This window comes from Saccostrea echinata, unplaced genomic scaffold, assembly GCF_033153115.1.
Source record: "Saccostrea echinata isolate AGI-Se365-2 ecotype Australia unplaced genomic scaffold, CSIRO_AGI_Sech_v1 ptg000054l, whole genome shotgun sequence".
Taxonomy (NCBI): domain Eukaryota; kingdom Metazoa; phylum Mollusca; class Bivalvia; order Ostreida; family Ostreidae; genus Saccostrea; species Saccostrea echinata.
In genome coordinates this window covers 60589281-60612230 of record NW_026889803.1, presented here as the reverse complement: position 1 = coordinate 60612230, position 22950 = coordinate 60589281, and the positions used below count along the sequence as shown (strand labels likewise).

General features: G+C 34.3%; 1 protein-coding gene across 1 annotated transcript; it reads left to right on the top strand.

Moving 5' to 3' along the window:
* The first annotated feature begins 16707 nt into the window (after positions 1-16707).
* On the top strand, positions 16708-17252 carry LOC133205074 (uncharacterized). Its single transcript, XM_061340813.1, has one exon. It carries the CDS (start codon positions 16779-16781, stop codon positions 17250-17252), a length of 474 nt encoding a protein of 157 aa, XP_061196797.1. The 5' UTR covers positions 16708-16778.
* The last annotated feature ends 5698 nt before the right edge of the window (positions 17253-22950 follow it).

The following is a 22950-nucleotide window of genomic DNA, read 5'->3' as shown; positions in this document are numbered from 1 at the left end:
TGGACCATATAATTTTTTCTAAAGAAGTATAAATTGGAGTCTTATTCATTAATAAAATAAAAGATAAGAGTCTATGCTATAAATAATATTCATCGACACATCCAGCTTTTGAGTATCTGTTACACATAATACAAAATAAAAACGTATAATTTTTTTTTACCCTTATGTTGACCTTTTTGCACTTAAAATTAAGCATTTACCTAAAATAGGACTAGAGGAGTACTAAAATTTTTTTAATGTTGTCATGTGTAAACACTTGCTTTAATAAGTCTACATGCAAAAAATAATTAAAATCCATGACATGCGATGTGCCACCCATTGCCTGGTTTTTCGGTGGACTGCCTCTTAATATCAAGCGAGAGTGATTCCCTTAGTTAAGGAAGCGATTGCAAGGCGTCACGTGATCGACTCATGTTATGTTTAAAAAAAGAAGATTTACGGTAACCATTTCCGGAATAACAGCTGAATAAGGAGCGTGATTATGATTACGCCCATGACAAAAGATCTTCCTGGCAATATTTTTAAAACAGAGAAAGAATAAGATAAATATGTGATGTTGCAGAGTGTTGGTGAGCGTGACGCGGATTTTTTTTTTTATCCCTGTGTTTTTTCGATTTGACAGGTCTACCTTTTGTCGTAGTTCTGAACACTGAAATCTATTTCATGAATAAATTTAATTCATATCTGGATCTTTATGTCCTCTAGTTTTATTTAAAATATTAGAATTTTATTTGAGATCGGTTTCTTTCCTATAGGATCTACATCTATGAATAGATATTCATTTCCTAGAAGCTTCAGAATGCGTGATTTTCTCAGTGATTATAATGAATATAGGCCTATATGGATGGACAGATAAACGAATGCGATTTTCATATATTCGTGTATAGACCACTTTGAGGTCGCATGCTGGACATGAACGTATTTTTAAAAAATATGGCAGAGGAAATTGTTTTCCTCTGTAAGATCTTCTCTAGCATTTTCAACTCTTACATCGACCATGAAAACATTGAATCGTTTGCACATTATTGTGTAAACATTTGTTGTGGTAAAATGTTTTATGCGTCGTATTTGGTAAAAAATTAAAACTTAAAACACTTCTTCTGACAGAAAAGAAAAGTTTCTTTTTGCAAGTTTTCACAAATCTAGCAAAAAATACGCGTGTAAGAATGACATACGAAACTAAGAGAGGTTAATTCTGACAATCGAGGTACTACGGAGGTACCAGGTATACCAGAGAGAGAAAATTATTTTGAGCATATACATTTATAAAAAAAAAAAACAAACAAACATTTCAGCTCATCATGCTCACGGGAATCAAATTTTTTTTTAAAATTCACGAGAACATGAACAAACACACTTCACCTCAGCATATTTCATGAACCGCGTGAGCATGAAGTGCAAATTTATAAATGTCATTCTACGATTATTTTTGAAACAAAACAGTTTACACTATAGTTTTGACGTCAAGTGTGGCATTATGACGTCACAATGGTATGTAGAAAGACCTAGTTCATGAGAAAATGAATTGTTTTCTAACTTGCAATGAATCTGAAGGAAAAATATTTGCAAATGTAAATATTAAATAGCAAATCACTAAAATTGGCAAATAAAATAATAGCTAGGATTTTTATATACGATATATATTGCAGGTACAAGTTCTCTGAATCTCTGAAATAACCTATTCATTCAATGTGTTTAAGTGACTCCCCCCCCCCCCCCTCGGCCTTTCCGATACCAAGTCACAGTGCAGAGAACTCGATGAGTGTTCAGAGCATGAACAATTTGGTCTTTAGACCACTGTGCACTGGTTTAGAATGTATATACTTATATTGATATAATAACGGAATGAATATTTTGGAGATGGGGAAATAAAAAAAGAATATGCATATTGTTGTTTTTTGTGTACATAATACTTATATCATTCTGCTCTACGTATAAAATGAGCAACCACCACAAGATTTTCAGGAAAAAATATTTATTAATCTATACGTATTTTCTATAGTTTTTTTTTTAAATCAGATTATGCATATTAAAGGTTTAGCAACAAACCATCAGATTAAAATTTATAAAATCTTTTAATATTTTAGGAAGGGGGGGGTATTGAAATGCATGTATCTTAAAAAAGAATGTGATGATCCCACCTCATATTTTAACCATAAGTCACTTATAATAATTGTTACAAAATATATTAATTTTAGGAAAAATCATTGGACAATTTCTTGTCAAGACGTTGAAAACTGCTCTTGGGGTGAAAATATTACTGCAAATTTACAATGACTACTCCCCAAAGCAACTGTGGCATTAGTACACCTATCAATAGTTTCCGATACAATTTTTATTTTCGATGAATATAAAGCATATCATTTAATATCTGGCGAAAATTATTTAATTTGTTTCAATTTTGATACCTGTATGGCATACTTAAAATTTCACTACATAAATATCAAAATATTGAAAAACGGTGGTTACCATGGCAACCATATCTTCCTTATAACCCTGATGACCATGGTTGAAATTTTCATATTATGATACCATTAACGTAAGGCAAATTATATGTAAAAATGAGAAAAATTCATAGAGCGGATTTTTTTCATGTATCCTTGCAATCTCTTCCTTAATTGTCCTTTTTTTTTTACAATGCAGGCCTACCATTAAACTTTTTGACACAAAAAAAATCTTGAGGCATTTTTCCACTAAATATGTCACTTGTCTCTGAAATTATTTAAAACGCCTTCCTTTACTAACCTCTGAAAATGAAGATGGATGTTTTTGTTTACTGGTAAAGTCATGGATCGGGAAGATTCTCTTCCGTTACAGTTGAAGACATTTTAAACAATTTCTTAGGAAACAAAGTGACAACGTCTAGAGATTTTTTGGGGGGGGGGGCATAAGATACGTTGCCGTTTAAGCTCAAAAATGGCACACGTTTTGCATGCAAAGCTTTTATGATCTGCAAACTAATTTTCTGTCGTCGAGTCTTGCAGCTATTTGTAAATATTTATATCTGAAAGAAGTTTAGTTTGAATGTTTTTGTTTTGTCTTGTTTGTATGTTTGTATGCTTGATTTTTTTTTTTTTTTTTTTTTTTTTTACATTTATAAGATATCATAGTTAAGACTGAAAAAATATTAAATGTTCGAATAAAACGATACTTTATTCAAATTTAAACTTTTTTATACGTCAATTTAAAAGTTTTATGGTAATTGTAAAAAGGGAACTGAAAATAATTAACGTGACTGTATTTCTTTTCCTATCTACGTCATTTGCACAGAAAAGTCATTCTGATTCAGAAATCTTTGTTTTGTTTTGTTTTGAACATATTTTATTGATTAAATCAATAGGATTGGAAACAAGTTCTAAAATAACTTATTAGTTCCTCTCCTTATATAATACAATGTCATGCAAATTAAAGAAAAATAATAATACAAATGATACTAATAAAATTTACCATATCAACTAAGAAAATCTACATGTTTCATCAATAAATTTATGAACAGCAGCAAAAATACTGTTATTTATCTGTAAAGGCAAATTTTCATCACCACATAGTAATGCCCTGTTCACACGGAGAGTTTAATTCGCAGTAAATTAATGCGAAGTAAAATGATGCGAATTAAACTAATGCGAATTAAATTGCGTTCACACGACAGCTAATGCGAAGTAAACTAATGCGAATTATAATTTTATTTCTACAGCAAGGCTATTCAGTTAGGTTATTATGACGTCATTTACAAATCACGTCATATTGTGCCCAGCAAATATACATTTGACATAATGTCAGTGTCTGTGCACATTTTAGTGTTAACGTAGTTTTCCTTTGTTTTCCACTCAAAAATAGCACAAGTACCTATATTTGACCATCGACATGTGGCTTGTGACTTAATTCTGCCCTTACGCATGCGTCAAAATTTAATTCGAATTAGCTTCGCTTAGCGTTCACACGAAGCTAATGCGAAGTAATTTAATGCGCAGTAAACTAATTCGAATTAAACTAATTCGCATTAAATTCTCCGTGTGAACGCCGATCAAATTTAATTCGCAGTAACTTACGTTTATGCCCTGTTCACACGGAGAGTTTAATTCGAATTAAACGTAAGTTACTGCGATTTAAATTTGATCCGCGTTCACACGGAGAATTTAATGCGAATTAATTTAATTCGAATTAGTTTACTGCGCATTAATGCCCTGTTCACACGGAGAGTTTAATTCGCAGTAAATTAATGCGAAGTAAACTAATGCGAATGAAACTAATGCGAATTAAATTGCGTTCACACGACAGCTAATGCGAAGTAAACTAATGCGAATTAAATTTTTATTTCTATAATAAGGCTATTCAGTAAGGCTATTATGACGTCATTTTGCGAACACGTCACATTGTGCCGAGCAGATACATCTGACCACTGATTTGACATAATGTCATAGTGTCTGTACACATTTTAGTGATTATCATAATTTTCCTTTGTTTTCCGCTCAAAAAATAGCACAAGTACCTATATCTGACCATCGACATGTGGCCTGTGACTTAATGCTGCCCTTACGCATGCGTCAAAATTTAATTCGAATTAGCTTCGCTTAGCGTTCACACGGAGCTAATGCGAAGTAATTTAATGCGCAGTAAATTAATTCGCATTTAACTAATTCGCATTAAATTCTCCATGTGAACGCAGATCAAATTTAATTCGGAGTAACTTACGTTTAATTCGAATTAAACTCTCCGTGTGAACAGGGCATAAATTACTTCGCTTTAGCTCCGTGTGAACGCTAAGCGAAGTTAATTCGAATGAAATTTTGGCGCATGCGTAAGGGCAGAATTAGGTCACAGGCCACATGTCGATGGTCAAATATAGGTACTTGTGCTATTTTTGAGTAGAAAACAAAGGAATATTATGTTAATCACTAAAATGTGTACAGACACTATGACATTATGTCAAATTATCTGCTGTGCACAATATGACGTGATTTGTAAATGACGTCATAATAGCCTTACTGAATGGCTTATTGTAGAAATAAAATTTTAATTCGCATTAGTTTACTTCTCATTAGATGTCGTGTGAACGCAATTTAATTCGCATTAGTTTAATTCGCATCATTTTGCTTCGCATTATTTTACTACGAATTAAACTCTCCGTGTGAACAGGGCATTAATTCGAATTAAACTCTCCGTGTGAACAGGGCATAATAGGTTTAAATCAATAGTGACTAATTCAAGCATGAACAAGCGATTGAAAAGAGATATCTAGCATTGGAATAATTTTTGCATGTAAAAAAGAAATGGTACACATCTTCACGTTTTCCGCATGAACACGAAGGACTATTAATAATATTTCGTTTATATAAATCATAGTTTAGAATACAATTATGTCTTAGCTTAGTATGAATGATATTGGTATATCGCTTTCTATAAGAAAAGTATGATGGTGGATTTTTAAGTTTTCCCACCAAGTTTTTTCGGAATGAATTAATTGAAATGGCTTCCCTAACCTCTATTTTTAGTAAATTCCATTGTTTTATAGCATCGGGTAGGAAGGGATTCCTAAATAATTCTAATCTGCATCTTGGAACAACATAATCTTCTTAATAACTTCTTTATTACGAGTATTGTATGTTGATACATGTTCGCGTTTATTGGGGACAATATTGTGCAAATATTCAGGTACTCTTCCCGTGTGAATTTGTGAATTTTGAACATAGTTGTCATTTTTTGCAGTATATCGCCTGGCTTTTAATGTTTCCCATCCAGTTTCAGAATATAGTGCTTCTCTAGAAACAAAAATAGGAAGTCCTGTTACAATTCTAGCGGCAGTTAGTTGTACTTTTTCAAGCTTTTCAGAATCTTGTTTAGAGCAGCCATCCCAAACAATGGAAGCATATTCAAGCATAGGTCTAATAAAAGAAATATACAATTTTGATAGGGTTTTCCTACCGATTTTGAACTTAAGCTTTTTCAAAAGGCCAAGTTTTTTTATAAGCACTGCTTACAACACCATCAATATATTCAGACCAACTAAGGTTTTGTGAGAATAGTAGACCCAGATGACGATGAACTGGAAGACACTCCAATCTGTCACCTTTAAAAAATAACTTTGGCAAAATAGAAATGTCTTTCTTACTGAAAAATACAACCTTTGTTTTGGATGGACTAAATCTACGTAGCCACTTATATTTCGCGGTGTTCCCCCCTGTATTTATCAGGTGAATAGAGTTATCTGTAGTGAAAGGTATAAAACATGTCGGTCAATATTTTATACACGGATAGGTTTTATAAGCAAAGAAGGCTATCATAAGGAACCTAGCACTTGGCTTTATACGAGACTGTTGTATTCCCTATAACATCAAATTATTTGTCAATATTATACTTTCATGTAAATTAGTTGAATCTGATTCGTCAAGAAACATTTATTGAACAACACTATTACCCGCTGAATGATGAAGCCACGCCCTCCAGCGTAGCAAGAGTCAACATTGCTTGACGACGGGTGATATGCCAAAAAATAGCGACTGAACAAAATTTATGCGCGCAAAGTTCACTGTTATATGTATTTGTATAAAACATTCAGTATAATATAATAATAAATATTGCATGTAGTTGAGTGTAACATTGAAAATTTTCACCCTTCGAAAACCATTGTACATGTATTTTAATTTGACAGACTATAAATTAAGAGAACAGAGATCTTTAATTCTTCTGCCCAATTCCCAGGAGATTTAGATAACACCTGCAAGATCAGAGATGGTCTAGCAGCTTCTTACATTAAACTCACTAAGGTCTTGCACCCCTAATGAACGATATTGAGAAATTAACCAAAGCTAGTATTTTCTTAAAGACTATCATTCTGGCCATTTATTCCTAAAGTTTCAAAAATTTTTACGGTTTGTTTTTTTTTAGTTGTCCACGTTTTAACATACCCACCCCCAATCCAACAACAAATCTCATGATCTGTATGGCCTCTCCGCACCTCGTACCGTTACATACGTGTCCTACTGAATAATTATGGTCAATAATAACCATCGACTTTTTCTTTTTCCTTGAGGGTGGCAGTGATTTTGCAAATCTATCCTTACCATCACGTTCTTGCATGGAGGCCGCCTTTTTTATTTACCCTTATCATACGGGCATTAAACGGGAGTTTCCCGAAATCCGAAGTTACACGAGGTTACACGAAAATTGCCGATGTCATTAGGGATGCAATGCCTTAATTACTAGTATTCTTTAATTGGATTCATGTCCACTCATTACTCCCAAAGGACAAATGGATTTACACTATCTGCTGTGAGTCTTTAGTGCAATAGAAATGCATATTTATGTCATTCTGTTAAAAAGTCTTTTTTCTTTTTGTTACAAAGCTTTTACATTAAGAGAAAAAAGAACTGTGTAATCTTGATCCATCGTTTTTAAATAAGGTTACTGCATGACTCTTAGATTTGTAGGGACTATCTATCAAAAACTTTCTTAATACTTGGTGATTTTTTGAGTTTTAATGAGTGATTTTAAGCTGCAATTCACATTATTGTACAGGTGTATCAACTGGTAGTTCTAGATTCTATGTCTCAAATGTACATGAACCCAAAATGACTAACTCAATAAAAAAAAACACCTGTAAAATGCAGAAAAATTATCCATTCATGATGAAAATACCAGGTGCACGCCTTCATATGGTAAATAATAAGTGTACAAATTTTCAGACAAATCCATGCATACATGTAGTCTATAAGGAAAGATCCGGACAAAATCACATCTACTGACAGGAGGACAGACAGACAAGGTGATTTCAATATACCCCCCCCCCAAAAAAAAAAAACTTCGTTTGCGGAGGGTATAAAATTCAAATCAAATTTGTGTACTTAGTATTTAGAGATAAATTTTAATTATTAATAGATATGAAACTATGACAATACTTTTTGGTGGAAAATTCTCTCGTGAAAAATTTTCTGTGTTATGTACCGCATAACGCAATCAAGCTGGTGGTTGGTGATTTGTCTTTCATTAGGGAGGTGTTGCACTCGGGGCCCGTTATCCTGTTTTTAGGGATTCTAGAGTTTCTTATTCCAATAAAAATAGGGTAAATGTAGGTAGGTAGGGAAAACATTTTATTTTATGTTAACATATTTAACTTCAACAAAAAATAACAACACACAAACACAATTTATGAGAAATACAGTACTTTCTTCCAAAAGGGCGGCTTACTAATGACAGTTTCTATCTGTGAATAAAAGTCTTTACGAAGAGGAAATACAGTTTTGTACTTTTTAAAAGATCCTGAGACGTTTCATCTTCCTCCTTTTCACCCTGACAACAGGTTCTTTCCTACAATTATGTAGTAAGGCACTTCCAAAGTAGATGCACATGAGTTGTGATCTTGACACGCCAACCCCATGTAAAATATGTCATGGCGGTGTGATGTTTAATCATATTCACTAAGAAGGATTGCTAGAGAGACCGTTTGTCTTTCTGTTAACTCATGCTTTGAGTACTTTCTACACTCTACACAGGTATTTGATGTTCTTGCATGCTGAGAGGGATGAGACATTTCAAAAACCAAATTAATGACGGTGTTGGTCACTGTACCATGAACAAATGACTGGTTAACAGCACTTGGTAAATCACAATGTTGAATTACTGATGGCGTTAAGGATGGCTTGCTTATATCATGGTCCTTGGCTGCTAGTATTGTACCTACTGGTGCAAGCGCTTTATTTCCCCTTACTCCTGCTGAGATTGGTGCTTCAGGCTCACATTTAGCCTCATCATCACAAAAACACTGCTACGATCTTCCTCTGATCCACTGTTCTTTCTTTCAAGTATTGTACAGCAGTAATGTTCTTCTAGATGTTGGCTTCTCTGAATTTTATTCTGCAGTTGAATTTGATGTAAAGCTCAAGGCTTTATGAATGTATGGAAACCCTGGGACAAACTAAGTTACAAGGCTCTTGGAAGGGAGAACAAGAGGCTAGGGCCTTAACGACCACCTGGGTATAATACAACACTGTTAAGGATCCCTTAAAAGTATAAAATAAAACAAAATGATAATCTGACAGATAAAGCTATATTTCCCAAAATCAAGAGAGGTAAGATGATCAAGAATCCACATATTAATTAGTCTGTAGTACTTCCTAACAAATCTTAAAGGACTTGCCTGTACTTGCCCCCATTTGTAACTACCACCATGCAGACTAAACAAAATAAGAGTGCTGAGCACTTTTAGTAAACTTCTTCTACTTAAAATTCTTGCATAAGTCTCCCATTTAACTGGCCTATCAATCACATTATCTACAGTGTTTAATTATCATGGATGAATAGCAAAAGTGAATAACTTCTCTCAGTAAGACACAAATTAATGAAGCCTACCCCAGCACGAGAACACTTGACCAAGTGGTCCAAAATTTATTCTTTGTTTGCCTCCAAGTTTCTTTCGCGTGAAAACATCGTATTTAGCATTACACAAAAAGTAAATGCTAGACATAATTTTTTTAATATAGAAGTGCATCTTATCATAGTGTACAGTCTAGAAAGACCCTATGCTCTACTTTTATACAATGTTACTATGGTTATGCCTGTTCTTCTTGGTTTCATGTTTTATGTTTATGTTTTTTCTACAATGCTATTAAAGACTGGAGTGCATTCTAATAAGTAATCAAGGAGATGAAAAAACTTGACAAAAATTTAAGAAAGCTGTAAGATCCTTTTTACTTACAAATGCAAGTGATACTATATGATGGCTTGTCCAATTTAATTATATATTAGCATTAATGTGATCATTTTTAAGTTATAAATGAGTAACTTAGGGAACATGTCATTTTTCAAAGCATTATGCCGTAATGCCGTATGACATTCCATTACGTAAATTTTTTTCATGTAAAATTTTTGTTTAATACAAAGTTAACCTAATTGTAATTTAAGGACCCCATTGGAAATAAAAAGCTTTTATGGGCTTTCCTTAAGTAATACTTAGATAATAATATATGCTCAAATAGATCTTTATCAAGTAGCATAGTGCTGAGACAATGTCTCTTTTTCTAAATGTTATGTGTTATATGTGTGTAATCATTTTGTGATATTATACCTGAATAAAATGAAATGAAATGAGCTAGATTTAGTAAAAGAGCATAGGAATAAAATAGAGTTTTATGACAAAAATGCACTAACATCGTAATAATCACAATAAATCGATAATAAAGACACTGCTATTGATTAGTAAAGAAATGAAATACATTAAATATTTACAACATTTCCCCCCGAAAACTATTAAACATTGTCTCCAGATCTAATGTGGCGAAACACAGGAACTCCCAGGATATACGAGATGAATGTCACGTGCTGATTATTGAATTAGGTCTTTTCTCAAGTGCTAGTAGTGCATCGCTTGTGTCTCCATTAAAACAGGATGAGCTCTGGACATAAAAAAATCCCATTTCAATAGTATTGGGCAAATATCGCAGATGACTTCAAATAAGGGGTAACTGTGACTGATGTTGAGGTGCACTATTGGGATCTATCGCCATAATTAGGTGTAATAAAAGGATTTAAAAAAGGTTGAGCAAAGTAAAACATATAAAAATGATGGCCTATAACTTTGGAAGTATGTCACTTGTCAACGTGATAGAAGTCACTGCTAAATCTTATTTTTCTTATTAAGAAGCAGATTAGTGTATTAAGATCAAAACTCACATTTTTTTTTTTATTTTCTAAGATTCTTCTTAATTTGACGCATAAAAACATTTTTACCACAGATATTCGTGCAACAGTATGCTTTCTACACCTGACTTTGACTGAATAATTTTTTAACTCGATGTATTATTCATGTCACTTCTCTGTGACATTTTTTTTTTTTCATAAAGATTCGATGTGATCCAAGAAAGTTCTACCCTTTGCAATTTTGTTGAATTCACCGTGTAGAAATAAGTTTTAAAAAAAACTTTCTTCAGTATTCCAGCTTTTGGTTTCGATGAACGTTGTCTCCCGATTCATTTTCTAGCATAGCAAAGTTGCCCATGGGTTTTCATAATATCGTTCATTTAATTTATAGTTTCTAGATTCTTTACAGAGTAAATCACAATCCTTGTCGAAGGTAAACTATGTTTTCAAGACTCAATTTTAAATACGTGCGAGACCATGAAAGTTCTATTTAATTTATGACATTTGACATTTATGTCTAAAGGCAGCGTTGCCTGAAACTCTCAAGACTCCTTCTTTACCAGAAAAGTCAGTGTGAATTTATCGATTTAGTCCTTAATAGATCAAAACATACCATTTATTTTCTCTGAGAGACAAATGTTATGACAGAATTGTTATTTCAACGAAAGAAATATTTTATTGTTCTTTTTTGCCGAAGTCTTAGGCTATATTGCCTTTTCATATTACCTTAGACAAATAAGCTATTTTAATTTTCTAAATATTTGTTTTGTAAAATATTAGATGTGTCTAGGGGGCGTTCAGAGAGTTTTCGTAATTTTGGGGAAAAAAAGTTTCAAAAACATTGTTTTATTCATTAAAAAAATAGTAATTATTACAGATACAATCATTGCAAATACGAGTAAATGAACAAATAAATAAATATAATAACCAGCATATGGGTTATCTATTTTCTGCAATGTTGCAACTGTTGCCCCCGCAATAAAAAACGAGAAAAAAAACTTCACGAGCCCAATTTTGTTCGAATTTACGAAGATGGATTGTCAAATATATTTTTTTTAATTTTGGATATATATTTGTATGTACCATGCTAAGAAAAATCAAAATGAAATTTTGTTACCTTCTCTTGATTGTATTTGTAATGAGGACCATTTCGAAATATAGACCATTTTTCGTGGTTTTATCCACAATTATATCCACAACTACCTAATTAGGAAAGAACTTGACAATTTAAAAAAGTGACATTTTTGCCTATCATACATAATACATGTATACACTTTGCAAATCCTCCTCTCTAATCCTGGATATAGGGCAGTCAAACAGGTGGTATGATTGCAATAAGCATTAAGCCTCATCCAAATTGTGAAATTCATAGCCCCTGGGTCAGAGGTTTGGGTGTTAGGGCGGGGCTCTGTTGACATTTTCTCCCCCTATAAACTTAGCAGATAAACTAGATGCAAAGTTATGACGAACAATGATATGGTGCCTGCTTCTAAATTGAGAATTTATCTTGTGTTGACTATTATTGCAGCCCTGAGGACCGGGCTGCTCTATACATACAAGTTTAAGTTTTGGTGTATGGGATTGAGGTGGGAGAAGCTATTTAGAATTAAACTATACATTAAAAAGATTATGCATATTCAGAATGTTCTTTCCCTTTATAATTTACGAGATACACAATATATTTACTTCCATGAAGTACATCTTTAAAAATATATGTTTTCATATGTAATATACAAAATTGCTTTTTATTTGCTATCGACAAAAGACAGGTCCCTTATTTAGAACATTAAATTTTACTTATCGCATAAAAACGTACGTTACACAGTTTGTGTTTTATATTCATGAAGTCAAGTGTATTTCTGATGATAGGTGATACGTGTCTGACTCTGATTTATATTTTATGCAGCCAACAGTTACTTGAGGAAATGAAAAAGTTAAAACGGTATCGTTTTTGTTCGATTTTCATCCGATAAGAGGCTTTAAGTTTTCGTAAATCTTCTCGACTATAGTCTCAATCATTCAGACGTATGCCTTTATTACACAAATCGAAGCGGTTTGACGATCAAGATTTTACTTCATTTATTTCCCGGGCGACAAATTGATGGGAACTTCAATGTTTTCTTGTTATTATTGTTGTTGAAATCTTACATGGTATATCCTTGGTACAACGTAACTACTATGATTTTGTAACGTTTTTTGGTATGAATTAACTACAATGTCACTCACTTCCTGTTGACCTGCTTGTTCAGACCTTGTGTGGCTTGTTCTGTATTCGAAATCTTAATGCATCAGCTATTTTAGTGCCTAAAACCACTAGTTGCACTGAGTAGTGGAATTCTCCGTTCAGATCAACCTACATGTATTACTGAAGCCATAGCTGACCAGACAGTCCTTACACCCAGCCAGCCCAATGAACTCAGTCACCCTTCTTTATCGTTGTCTGCACCCTCTTCTGCATCACCAACATCATCATTTTTGCCACAATCCACCACAGAAGAAGAATCTGCCGACTGGGAGGCATTCACCCCAGATCAGAAACTGCAACCATGGGAATTTGCAGCGCTTCAGCTAGAATACTAGAATATCTAGAAAACTAGAATATCATTCAAGATTCTGACATTCATGTATAATTGTTCAGTGGGCCAAGCACCAGAATATTTAATTGAACTACTGTCAAAACAAACTTCAAATCAAAAATTGCGCTCTTCCCGAAATTCCGGAAGCTGTTACATAGTCCCATTTAATAAAAGAAAAACTTTCAGCGACAGGAGTTTTAGTACCATCGGACCAAAATTGTGGAATGAACTGCCTTTGTATATCAAACAATCAAAATCTATTGATGATTTCAAAAACAACTTAAAAAATTACTTCTTTAGGGACTTTGATGCTTTATTTTAACGATTACTCTCCATGTATATTTGTACATAATATGTAATTTTTTATTTATTTTTTTTTAATACAGTTTTACTGTACAACGCCATTGAATACGTTTGTGTAAAAATAGGCGTTTAATCAAATAAATCAGTTTCAGTTTCAGAGACCAATGGCGTTCTGTCAGCAGAAAGCATCTCCTTCTCCAGTGCACATCTTCTCTCAAGGTATAATTGTTGTGTTTGCCCGGATCCGCCAAATCGTCCATGTCATCTGATGATGAAGTAGACAGAAAGCTAAGGTTCTATAATTATAAGAAACTCAGTGCCATCGCTGTGAAGGGGGCAAGGAATGCAGATGACGAGGATTTTCTATGTATGATGGAATCAGCTTGCTTGAAGAGAACAAAAAGACTTGATACTATCATTGATCAGATTAAGAAAAGGAATGTTCCTGTAAGGCTATTTTAAATATTTTTTTTAATTCTAAAATTCAGGAGAATTTTGTATTTTTTAAGTGGGGGTGGTGTAATATGTGAGACCTTCATGTGCTAACTCTTATATTGTATACAATTAATTTATTCTGGATGGGAATTTACTATAATCATAGTACATGATTCTCAAGTGATTTATGAAGCTTAAACAGCATTTATTATTCCTTATTTTAACTCGGATTTGTTTTACAAAATTTGCAGTTTAACCGTTCGTGTTTTGACAACATCCCCATTTTCGATCGTCTGTTTACAAAATTTATTCTCTAAATTCTTCGTAAATACGGTAAGATAACCCTTTTAATTAAACTACAGCTGTTTATAATTGCCAGTTGTTGATGTATGTTCAGTACTAGCGCATTCTTTTACCTTCATCTATGTGAAATCGTCATTTTACCGCTCGCGTACTTCTTGTGTACTTTACCATGTGTTTCTCTCGTCGGACTGACCGCTTCACTACTCATCTTGTCACTTGTGATTCTGCTGCCTGATTTTTCATTATTTAACCGTGTTTTACATTATTTTTATTTTGAATTATTGTAATATGATGCTGACCACTATTTTTGTCTATTTTTTTTTACCTTATGATGGTGAACTATTGTCTTATTTTATCGATCTCATCGGTGCACTATGTTGGGAAGTCACACTTCCGTATTTACATATATCGCTGCGCGCACTACTTTAGAAGGCGCCTAGATTCGAATATTGAATTTTATAGTAAAACTACGTAGTCCTGGATATTTTCATTTATTAAACTAATTACATTATTTAGTGTCCATATAATTAAAGTAATCCGGACAGGGTATTGTATTGTTCATTAAATGATTATTAAGGGTATTAATTCAGTTTGTCCGGATATCGGGAATTGTTCGGAATTTCCATAGATCCGTACAGCGTTTGGATTGGGTATAAATTTTCCGGACAAAAAGGACAAACGCTGATTGGTCATACAAGGTTATATATAGGACCCAGCTTCAGCATCTCGACACTCTCGACTCTTCATCCCTTTGGGTTGTTTGGTTAGAACTAGATCCTAAGAGAAAGTCCAAGGTATTCAAGATGATAAATCTTGTAGTGGATGATGCTAATTTTTATAAGGACTTGCGCGTCCGGACAGGACAGTTTTAAGAATATAGAGATTATTCCAGTCATGTAGACCAGTAGTTTATTTGTTTACAGTTCGAGTTATTAATTAGGACTTATGACTGGAACATTTCTATGAGTCAGTCGTTGCCAAGTATAGAAGTTTATTTGATAGTTTATTTCACGTTTATATTTTAATAGTTGTCCGGATTGTTTGTTCGGATGTCCAGAGTAGTTCTTACAGTTAAGTTCACTTAGGTTATTTTTGTCCGGAATGGTTTGTCCGGATTTGGCAGTATTTGTTCGAATTAGCTTGTCATGAAAGGAAAAGAAGTTGGAGATATTTTGTTTTTTAATGAAAAAGAACGTTCATGAACCATTTATAGACTCGAAGCAGAAATACCGATTTCTTAAGTATCTTCAGTTGTCTGTTCCAGTGGACATTCTAAAATTCAGTCCAGGTGGATCCACAACAGCTCATTCATAATCTCAAAGACATCAGAGAACCGCACAGAGTCACAGATATTAGTTCAGGGTGCCAGATTGTTACAGACAGCAAGATCTGAAATGCAGGAATTTCACACCCGAGAGATGAAAAAAGCATTCAAAGAGAAGATTAACAACATCACTTCCTTGTCACCATCTGTTGTGGATTACATATACAAGGAGTTGACTTTTGATGGCAGCCAAACTACTAATCAGCTATGCAAGAGCGTTTACGTCTTATTTCATTAGGCCATACAAATTTAATTGCTGATCTGAGGCATCCAAATCCAGGAAGACCTAACACAGAGTTTGATGTGTTTTTTTGAAAAACTTCAAAAAGTACTTGAGAATATAACAGCTGCTGATGACAGGGGACACGGCGATGCTCATCTCAGTGAACTCATTTCAGTATCAGACATGACCCAAAGAGCAGTATCTACTTGTCCACCTGGCATCCTTGTTCCTTCAGCAAGTCTTGTAAAACTACAGTTTGCGCCAAGAAATCTATATTGCCAAGGGGCTTTGAATTTTACTTCTCGTTTGAATGTACAATTTAAAATTCAAAGAAGACAACTGCGCACACCTCATCCTGACAGCCATTTCTGTAATGCTCAGTTGAAGTATTTGAAGTCGTTTGCTGTAGAGGAAGCTGAACGATGCATGATGGTGTGCTGCGATGATAAGGCAAAAGTACCAATTGGTGATCCATGTGCAGCAGTATCAACAGGAGTGAGGGGGAAAAATCAATAGTGCCTACTGCCAGTACCCTTGTTGCCCTTGATCATGATATGACTCGGTGTTCCCTCATACCATCAGTTGTACTACAATGCCAAGTGCCAAAAAGTGTCGACAAGTCTTTTGTCCGTGAAAAAGCTTTTACTGTGCTGAATGATTCCATTTTTCAGCCTGCTTCTGCTTTTCGACATGTAGCATTCCTTTTCAAGATGATGCAGAATTCAGAAAATCTGAAGCCAATACTGTTAAAGTTCACAGACGGTGGTGTAGATCAAAGAAACACACCTGAAGCTGTTAAGTTGGCAAACATCTTCTAGTTTAAGGAGTTTAACTTGGACCTCTTGATCTATGCTCGCTGTGCAACAGGACATATCTCGCAGAAAGAGTGATGAGTATTTTAAATCTAGGGCTGCAAAATGTATCTTTAGAAAGGAAACCGTGTGAGAAGAAGATTGAAGATGGTTTGAAAAACAAGAATAGCATGGCAGAAATCAGGACATTTCATGAAGAAAATCCAAACTTGGGAGTAAGAGAAGCGTGGACAGAATCACTCGAGGAAGTTAAAAGAACTATCCAGAACAGATTTATCAGACTGAAGCTCAAAGATGAGCCGATCCAGGTCTTGGATCCTCTTAGTGACCAAGATATTGAGGTACTGAAACGACACCTAAGAGAACTGCTCCCAGACATGGACTTGACCAAATTACAGAAGACACATACGGAAAAAGTTAAGTCATACCAAGCTTGGTTGGACAGACACTGTAAATGTACACAGTACGTTTTTCAAATCAAGAATTGTGAGGATGTATCTTGTTACATTCCCCCTAAAAGTCCTTTACCCTCATGGCTGCCAGACCCCCAGTTGGATGCTACAGGTGATCATAACCTTCCTTACTCAGAGGTTAGAGGGCAGGAAACTTTTGAAGGAGAAAAAAAAGAAACTAGTCCCTCTTGACTCCACTGAGAATACAATAGTCAACACTGCAAATCAAGAGGAATCTACAGATGGCCAAGAATGCTATGTACTGTACAGTCTATGTACTGTACAGAATGCCAGGTCACTTGTAGAGTGTGTGGAATGCAGAAAACCCAGAGTAATCTATTCAAAACACAAGTTAACAGAGAGACAACAGTATTCTATTGTATGTGGACTTAACGAGCTTGATTACACATGTGGCTCACCTCTACTGCCACCGTCCAATCCACTGTATAAATCTGTGATGGCTAGATCCAACATAACTTGCGAAAGTCCTCTTGAGTTGGCCTACTATAGGAGTGGTCTTGGGCATGCAAATTTGTGTTCATATTGTTGTGGAGAGGGGAGGTGAAACAAGAGCTTCTTCAGAGATTCAAGACTGTACTTCCTATCTGCGAAAGCTGCATCTTGCCGGGAAAAGACATCATTACACAGAGGCCTTTTGGAAAAATTTAATTATTTAAAAGATTAAAAATTTTCCAAAATGGCACTAAAGCTGAACACGACTCGCAAATAGGCATATGCCATATTCGATTATACTATCTATGATATCAGCACAGGGATATACCCTTTGCATTCATTACACCTGACTGCTTTATTGTCCTGGGTATCGGCGTGGAATGGCAACACATGTTTGTGCTGGTTATCTTACAATACCTTTGTTTACATTTTATTGCAGTATTAAACATGTATTTGTGTTTGTATACTGCATTGACCTGTGCAACTGTTGTACGTTTCTTTGGTATCTTTCTCTCCTGCCGTAAAGAAGTAGTTATTTTTTGTTGCTACCGAGTGCTGTGTGAGTACAGTCAAACCTCGTTATCTCGAACTCGATGGGACCGAATAAAAACTTTGAGATATCCAAGGGTTCGAGATATCGTGGGTAATAATAAGTATTTGAGATACTGAAGTTCAACTTTAATCGAATATGGTGGACAAATTCTTTAATGAATCGTGTTCAGCTTTAACAAACTTGCTTTGTACACTGAGAATATATGGCTTTCTTTTTATAATGTGTTCTGCATACATCAATTTCGAAAATATTTTTTTTTCTGAAATAAATTTTTTTTCCTACCCACCTACCCCCCCTTTTTTTCTTTTTTTTTTTTTTTTTGGTCAGTGGACAGGAAACGGATTTTTTTTTGGCCTAATGATAGATTATATTTGTTGACAAGGTCATTGTATCGACGATAGAACTTGCGAAATGATGACTTTAAACGAGACTGCTGATATTCTTATTTCATCAAATTGTTTGTCAATAACTTGCCTCGTTTTAGAAATTGTTCATACGTAGAGCATGCACTGGCGTATCGAATCAACTGAGAGATATAAACTCCGTATGCAGGTGATAAGGGTATACTGTATGTGTACTTAAATTGGAGTATTCAAAATTTAGCGCAATCACTGGGTGTGGAGTTGTTGGCGAAATCATGAATTAGCGCTATACATGTCCGTGCCGTATATTGTATTTATAAATTATTTCTTAGCGGTATTCATGAATTAGCGCATCGTTGTCTGTGCAAAAAGTTCTTTAAAAAAAATGCATATATTTTTTTAAAAATACACCTAATTAATTCCGTACTTTTAGTTAAAGCCATCGTTGCAGAAATATTATATGTTTATCGATGAAGGGCAAGTTGGAGCCTTTGGAAAGTTGTTTTCCCTGTTTATTTTGTTCAAATGTTAAGATTTGAAACCGAAAGTACATTGCAGATGGCGGATTTTATAGGGGTCTTGTCTTTATACATGTTATGCTTTCAATAACAGCCTTTCAGAGACCATTCACGTCCAACTTGCCCTTCATTGATAAACATATTTTATTTCTGCAATGATGATTTTCACTAAAAAAAAAAAAACAGAATTAACCTGGTGCATTTTATTTAAAATATGCAAATTTGTTTTCCAAAAAAGATTTTTTTAAAAAAGTATTTGTTTTCAAGTGATACTTTCTATCTGTTAATTAATGATATATTTATAAACTGTAAAACTTTAACCTTATACCTCACATAGTTTTGGAGCTATTCTAAAAATAAATTTTTGGACATCTTGACCTTTGGCAAAACCTTAAATGACAATACGTCGTCGATATATCTAAATGTCGAGTTGAAGGCCACAGCAAGTGTTTCCTTCTTTTTCTCGTAAAAGATTTAGAACAAATTCTGCTTCATATGAATACAACAATAGGTCTGCTAATAACGGGGCGCAATTGGTACCCATGGGAATTCCAATAGATTGTTGGAAGACCTGGTCTCCAAAAATCACATAGATATTGTCAATCAGAAACTTGAGCATCTTTTTAATATCAACTTCAGAGTACTTGAGTGTACAATCAGATTGTTTTTTGACAAAGTAATTTTGCAAATGACCAATGAGAAGTTGAGTAAATTTAAGAGTTCCATCTACATTGAAAAAGCAGCTGTCAACGATGTAAGAAAATCTGGACTTTAATTTATCGTGGGGAATAGTTGTATATACGAGGGTTGTCCGTTAAAATCGTGGACAAGTTGTCTAGAGTGAAAAATAATCATCACTGCGTTCTAAAATTTTCACTACTTTTTAGTACATTTTTCATCAATATACATAGCAAATTTCAAATAGATATATGCTCAAATAAACAAAATATGAGACTTTATGTTATGTGTTGTATCGCCTTACGGCGCACGGATGATAACGTCAAAGTGTTTAAAGCAGCCTCACGTTTCCTCTTTGCTAAAAAAAGTTGGATAAGCCCCACTTAAATTCGGGAATTTCATTGATGCACATACTTGAGTTTCCCTTTATTCCTCCATAAACAGTCGAGGAACCAATCTCGCACACACATGGGGCCTTCTGAAGATTTATTAGTAAGTTATGGATAGTACTCTCACTATCATTCAACTAAATCCTATATCGACGGTCTATAGTAACAGCGTCTTTCGCTATTGCCAGTGCATGTAGCTGTTTGTCCGTATGTTTTTTTCTACCCGGGGACCCGATCAAAAAGCCTCCGCTTAGAAAACTCCCATTTCACTTGTATTCTAAAGATCTAGTGATATTTTTATATTTTTTTCTTCTGTAGTCATTTAAAGTTTCTTAGGGCGTCATTACTACATCTAAATCAAACTGAACTGCTCTCCGGTGCGCCGTAACTTCACCAAACGTCGTCATTTTTCGTGTGTTGCGTTTACCACTTTCCCATTTCAAATGCTCGGGAAACTGCCAAAAATTAAGAAAATGCGTTGAAATTTTACAAAAGAGAACATAATACAGAGTGGATTAAAAATGGATAATTTTTTACCCCAACCTTATCTATTTAATACTTTTATTTCGAAATAATACTCAAGTATTCGCTAATGAAACCCTGGTTTTTTGATCGTGCGCCGTAGGACCGTACCCTGTGCACATTCAAGCAAAACAAAATCTTTATTTTTGTCTATATTTTATCAAAAAAATTAAGATGCACTTAAATATGATAAATAAACATTTGCTGAAAATTTCAGCTTAGTACGCCAATTATTTTTAGAGAAAAACGCTTTTGTCCACGATTTTACCCTCGTACATTTGAAAAGTTGTAAGTTTTTATGTTGTTAATTTTGGTATACTTTTGTGGTGATTTCAAATGTTCCAAAAGATCCTTTGAATTTTTTAATATCCACATCTGATTTACACCACTTCTCGTTATCGTGCCAAGCCTAAGGGGCCTCGGTTTTTAAGGTCTCATCCGAAGGACCCGCAACTTTAACTTCAAAGTGCTTGGCGAAGGAACAGTTGTTGCTTATTTTTTATCGACTTAGGTCAATAGCCGCCGGGGCTCGAACGAACGACCTTCCGATCACGGAGCAAGCGCTCTACCGAATGAGCTACCGTGACGGTTTATACAATACATGTACCTGTTATTTACGAATTATTATGTTATAAAACTTAATGTCTGCTCTTCTTTCATTGAAAGAAGTTGACTTTTTATCTCGATCACAACCTATTGTTTACTCTGTACTTTCCCGATGGTATTATATTCCTTATAGCGTTATATTCCTTAACTAAAGGTACAAGTTCTTTATATGAATAACTGTGAAAACTATTCTCTTTTTATCATATTTTACTGTTATCTAAGATTAAAAAAGAACATTTCTTCTCATGTTGTAAAACATATGTACCATTGGGCGGAGCATGCATGTCTTATGGACATATATCTAGTTTTTAATATCAAAATGATTTTTAAGCAGGATATTTACACGTACATCAGCGTTCAAGTCAGGTTTCGTTTAACAGAGAGGCAAATGGAAGAAAATCGAACACTGGGCAGTACATATAATTAACAGAGGAGAAGGCATGCCAATAGACAATTTAAATGCCACTATGATGATAAAGCATCAAAAGAAATTGCTTGTTATCACGAAGAGTATGATCCAATTGGCTTACCTGTTGATGACTATTCAGGATATGTTACGCAACCAACTAGTACAAAGGGGAGATAAATCACTCTTATCTGGTCTGTTTAATCTTTCCTTCATCGTGACGGACGTTGTGTTTAAGCTAAACTGTTCCTGTAACTCGGGAATACATCGGAGAAAGTGGTATTTAATGCGAAAATAAATGTTATATTTTCTTGACACGATAATAGAGAATTGTTTTTAATTTTTTGATAACTAAGAATCACTGAACCTTTTCCCCATACATCAAGTAATACCATTCGCTCGCCGTCAATGCTGATACTATCTGATTAACCTTAAGCTGTCTGCTTCTGACGTAATCAGTGTTTCCTATGGCAAGTTGCAAACAACTTCGGACTCCACATTAAGAATACATGTAAATATAATTACAGTGAAAATTGTCAATTCTCTTCAGATAACGATTCGAGATTTGATCGAACAAGACACCTTTGGGAATCTCGGTGATCATTATTCATGGTAGTTAATAAAACTACCATCCTTTATTTGTATTCCATATAGCAAGTCGTATCAACAGTTTGCAGTATTATTTTCATATCTTCACCAGAAAGGAAACAAAAGAACTTGATTTTCATTGCGAAAAAAATGAAATTGAAACTAACTGATTTATGAGACAATGGGAGAAAAAAGCAGACTAAATCTTACAAAATATGCGAGGGCTCGACCATTTGATATTGAGGTGTGCGGATGGCAAAATCTTTCGAGCCAGATGGTTTATTTTCTTGCCAGTCAAGGACAGTTTATTTTCAAGGTGATCAAGAACAGAATATTTGTTTGAAAAGCCAGTCAAGGACAGTTTATTTTCAATATTACCAAGGGCAGATTGATAGTTTTGAAAAACAAAGTAAAAAAAAAATAATAAAAATGAAACAAGTGTTTATGAACACTGATGCCCCCCATATTGCAGCTTTGAATCAACTGTTCAAAAGTTATTGCCATGGTGAAAGTTTTTCAAAAGTAGGTTAAACTCCAAGGTCAAAGAGTAATCCAAGGGAAGGTCTTATCACAGTGAATACAAATCTGAAATATGAAAGCCCTAGTACCAACTGTTCAAACACTATGGTCAAGGTTAAAGTTTTTAAAAAGTAGGTCAAACTCCAAAGTCAACATCAAGAGGTCAACACATTTTTGTACCCAAGGAAAGGAATACACCTGTTAAGTATGAAAGCCCTAGCTCCAACCATTCAAAAATAATGGTTAAAGTGTGGTAATATTTTTTAAAAGTGGGTCAAACTCCAAGGTTAAGGTCA

Excerpts from the sequence above, each read along its gene's own strand:
- LOC133205074 (XM_061340813.1), top strand. The coding sequence starts at position 16,779 with ATGGCAGAAATCAGGACATTTCATGAAGAAAATCCAAACTTGGGAGTA.